At 34.7% G+C, this 3540-nt stretch overlaps 1 protein-coding gene across 1 annotated transcript in view; it reads right to left on the minus strand.

Moving 5' to 3' along the window:
• Window positions 1-3540, minus strand: part of LOC108735962 (urokinase-type plasminogen activator) — a gene marked incomplete in the record, with an annotated part of 8855 nt that overhangs the window by 2390 nt on the left and 2925 nt on the right. The window contains 2 exon segments of the mRNA XM_018468204.2: window positions 1331-1467; window positions 1538-1630. Coding sequence (XP_018323706.2) covers window positions 1331-1467; window positions 1538-1630 — 230 coding nt within the window.

A 3540-nucleotide genomic window follows, 5' to 3' on the forward strand; every position in this document is an offset into this window, starting at 1 on the left:
TATTTCTGTTACACCCTGTATAAAAATGACCACGTCAGTTATAACAACCTAATACAAACCGTGCAATGCAAAATATTACTCTTTATTTTATTTAGTACTTTTATTATGGAAAAGGTAGAAAGTAAAGTGTTAATGCAGGAGTTGAAAAAACAATTCATCACTAACACTTGATTATAGTTTATTTAAATTACTTCGAAAACAAACAACAACAAACTTTAAGAATTAAGAAGTTCTGAATTATTGTACTGTTCTGATCAAGTTCTGAAAAGGTTCTAATCTTTTCAACGTGCCAAATATTGTTCTTGCTTGAGTTACGAAAAGGTTCTGTCTAAAAATTTGTTCTAAAAGAAAGTACTACAGTTTGATGGGCGTGTTCAAAAATATTATTATTCAAGATTTTGGAATCTAACGTGGGGAGGTACAGCCCACCTATTCTGAGAATGTAACTACGTGTACTGTCCAGGGTAGTGGATGACACAGAAGGAAGATTACTTGTAGGTACATGTTTCTAGACTGATTGTTGGTTAATGTTTGAATTTTCCCATCGTTAGTTTGAAAGCACAAATTGACAATAGTTACAATTATAGATTTCAAAGCATAAAATTTACCTGCAATTATCAATTAATATTTTAATTAATTTATTTAACAAAAATACTGGTAAGCAAACTAGAAGAAAAACTAGGAAAAGAACGAATGTTAGGAGACGAAAAATTAGAAGTAGTTGTTTTTAAGTTTCTAGGAAGTCAGATAAGTTAGGACGGAAGGAGTAGTATGGATATAAAGCAGAGGATAGCGCAGGGTCGAATCGCCTTCAATAAAATGAAGTTACTTTTATGCCCGCGAACGGTTAATTTAGAAATTCGAAAAAGGTTGTTAAAGGTGTATGTTTGGAACGCTGTACGGGTGCGAAACATGGACAGTGGGCGCTGCGGAAAATAGAAGGTTAGAACCGTTCGAAATGTGGTGTTACAGACGAATGATGAGGATACCGTGGATACAGAAGGTTAGAAATGAAGAGGTATTAGAAAGAATAGGAGAACAGAAGACTCTATGGAAGTCAATAAGAAACAGATGAGATACATAGGTAGGACACCTTCTCAGGCATGAAGGTCTAGGAGGATTAGAGGTAGACCTAGATTACATTGTTGTTTGCAGATATGGAGGATATGGATTGTTCTAGTTTTAGGGAAATGCGAAGTTTAGCTCAGGATAGAAAAGAGTGGAGGTGCGTGTCCAACCAGCCAGAGGACTGACGACTTTATAATGAGATGATCCTACAAAATTGCTATACATGGCATTAACAGAAAGCTTTTATAAATTAAATTCATACCCGACAAGCTTTTCCTTCTGAAAGGCTTGAAGCAGCACAAATTTCCGAGTTATTAGGAGGGGGGTTATCGAAACATCCAGTGTAATTATCAACATGTAATATAGCTACTCTCAGTCTTTTTGGGATGACGTTCATATCTTTCATACAAACATAAAAACTTAAATAAGTTACTCCTTGTTTTAGATTTTTATAGTATGTTTTCTTTACCGTTTATTGCACCAAAGCCAGTGAGATAAACCGTTTTTCCAACTAAATTTTCGTTGTTGTTCGTATGAAGCGGTATAAGTTTAACGGTGGGCCCTAAAATATTAATTAATGATATTTAGGTTAATTAAATTAAGAGAAATAATTGCATCCAGTTGAAATTAACAGGATTATAAAGTTGCATAGTGTTCGTAATTTCCAAAATTATATGTTTCACTTTCTCGGTATTAAGTCTGCGTAACTTTCAAAACGCCGAATTACCGTAGGCAATTCCATTTACCATTACACGGATTTAATATTCGAAAGCGCAACCAACGTGGACCGAGACAGAATTCCAAAAGTTCCATGTGACGATGAAAGAACAAATACTATGTGGGATCCTATAAAGAGCAAAAGTAAATCAGGAAAGGGAGATGAAGTGAAGTCCGCGATCCGTCGCGATTAAGTGAGGTCCTCGAAACGGGCGTGAGGCCGAGAGGAAGAAGTGATCCACCAGTGGATCCTTATGGATCGGGAATAGTCGAGTACAGTATAGACTGGCATTAGGTTCGTGATGACAACACTGTTGAAGTCTCCGTGGGTTTCATTTAGGTACAGTAAAAGCTCTTTATTCGCGGGCTATACGTTTCATAAATATTCCGCGAATACAGAAACCGTGGGTATGGAATCATAAGGGATGCGTTCTAAGGTTCCAAAATAAAACCAATATGTATTAAAATAAAATCAATGTATTGATAAATTCGTAATTAAAATTAATCGATATAATCAGCTTTAGGCAAGAGTTTAAAAAATTTAGTGATTCTTTCTTGTTTTGAATTTTGAAATTAGTCCACCCGGTTACATTTTTATAAAAGATGCCTCGGCACGAGCCAAGATGCTGATACGTTGAAAAATTCTACCGAATCCTTTTCTACTCGGTTATATTTTTTATAAAAGCCGTATGTACCAACATACATACTCAAAAGATGCCGATAAATTAAGGAGATTCAGTAGTACACGCGCCGTAGACTAAAAACATTCTTATCCGTTCTAGATATCATGAGTTTAATATTTGGAACAAAAGTTTTGAAATTTTGTAGTAAGATAGATAAAGCTTTGTTCTAAAGCATGTCGAAGGTCATTTTTAAATTTTTTAATTTCTATTGAAAATACGTGTCCTACAAGAAGCATCAAATTTAAGCACTTGTAAAAGCTTTTAATGACCATATTATTGAAAACCAAAAACGTACCGAGTTACTGTGCACCTTTGTCTGTTACCATACAAAAAATCACATATTTATCTCGCAGTGTTAAATCACAATGTTTAGAATAGAAACCCATGTTTTAGGGAAAATTCGCACTAGGCACGAGCGGTCTATTGCGGTCAATCCCCTTAATCAATGACACCGAATCCTTTTCTGTTTACCAATTGCAACCGCGAATAATGAAAGTTTTAGCCGCGAAAAAAGGAACTGGATTGCACTTGTGAATAAGAAACTTTTACTGTATTGTAGGTATTAAGTAGCTTACCATTAAAACCATGAATATCTTATGATTTCTTCGGAATACTGAGCTTTTGATATGGTCATTAAACAACAAAACTTTATCGCTTTTGTCAACCAGTGAGGTCTGTCACTATTTTAGGGATTGTCCTTTCTCTATTTATTGATCTTGTTTAAAAACGCTTCTTCTTGATCTTCTTCCTGGAAAAAAGATAAACAACGATAAAATAACACGGTAAGGAGTCCTCTAAAAGTATATATTGTAAAAAAAATAAGTTTCGGATGTTTTATTTGCCATACTGATCCAAGAAAACTACCGGAAAATTACGGACCCGATATCGAACCCGTGTTTTCCCAAATCGGTGATACTGTAGAAGATAACTAGGGATTATGAGAAAATAAGGCCGGTGTTCTATTTATATATTAATCGCTTGTTTTATGAAACTTTTCTGTAACTTATTAATGTGAAAATTCATTTTCCATTTTCCATCCACTACAAACTGCTTCAGATTAATGAACATTGAT

This window comes from Agrilus planipennis, unplaced genomic scaffold (genome assembly GCF_000699045.2).
Source record: "Agrilus planipennis isolate EAB-ADULT unplaced genomic scaffold, Apla_2.0 scaffold60, whole genome shotgun sequence".
Classification (NCBI taxonomy): Eukaryota; Metazoa; Arthropoda; class Insecta; order Coleoptera; family Buprestidae; genus Agrilus; species Agrilus planipennis.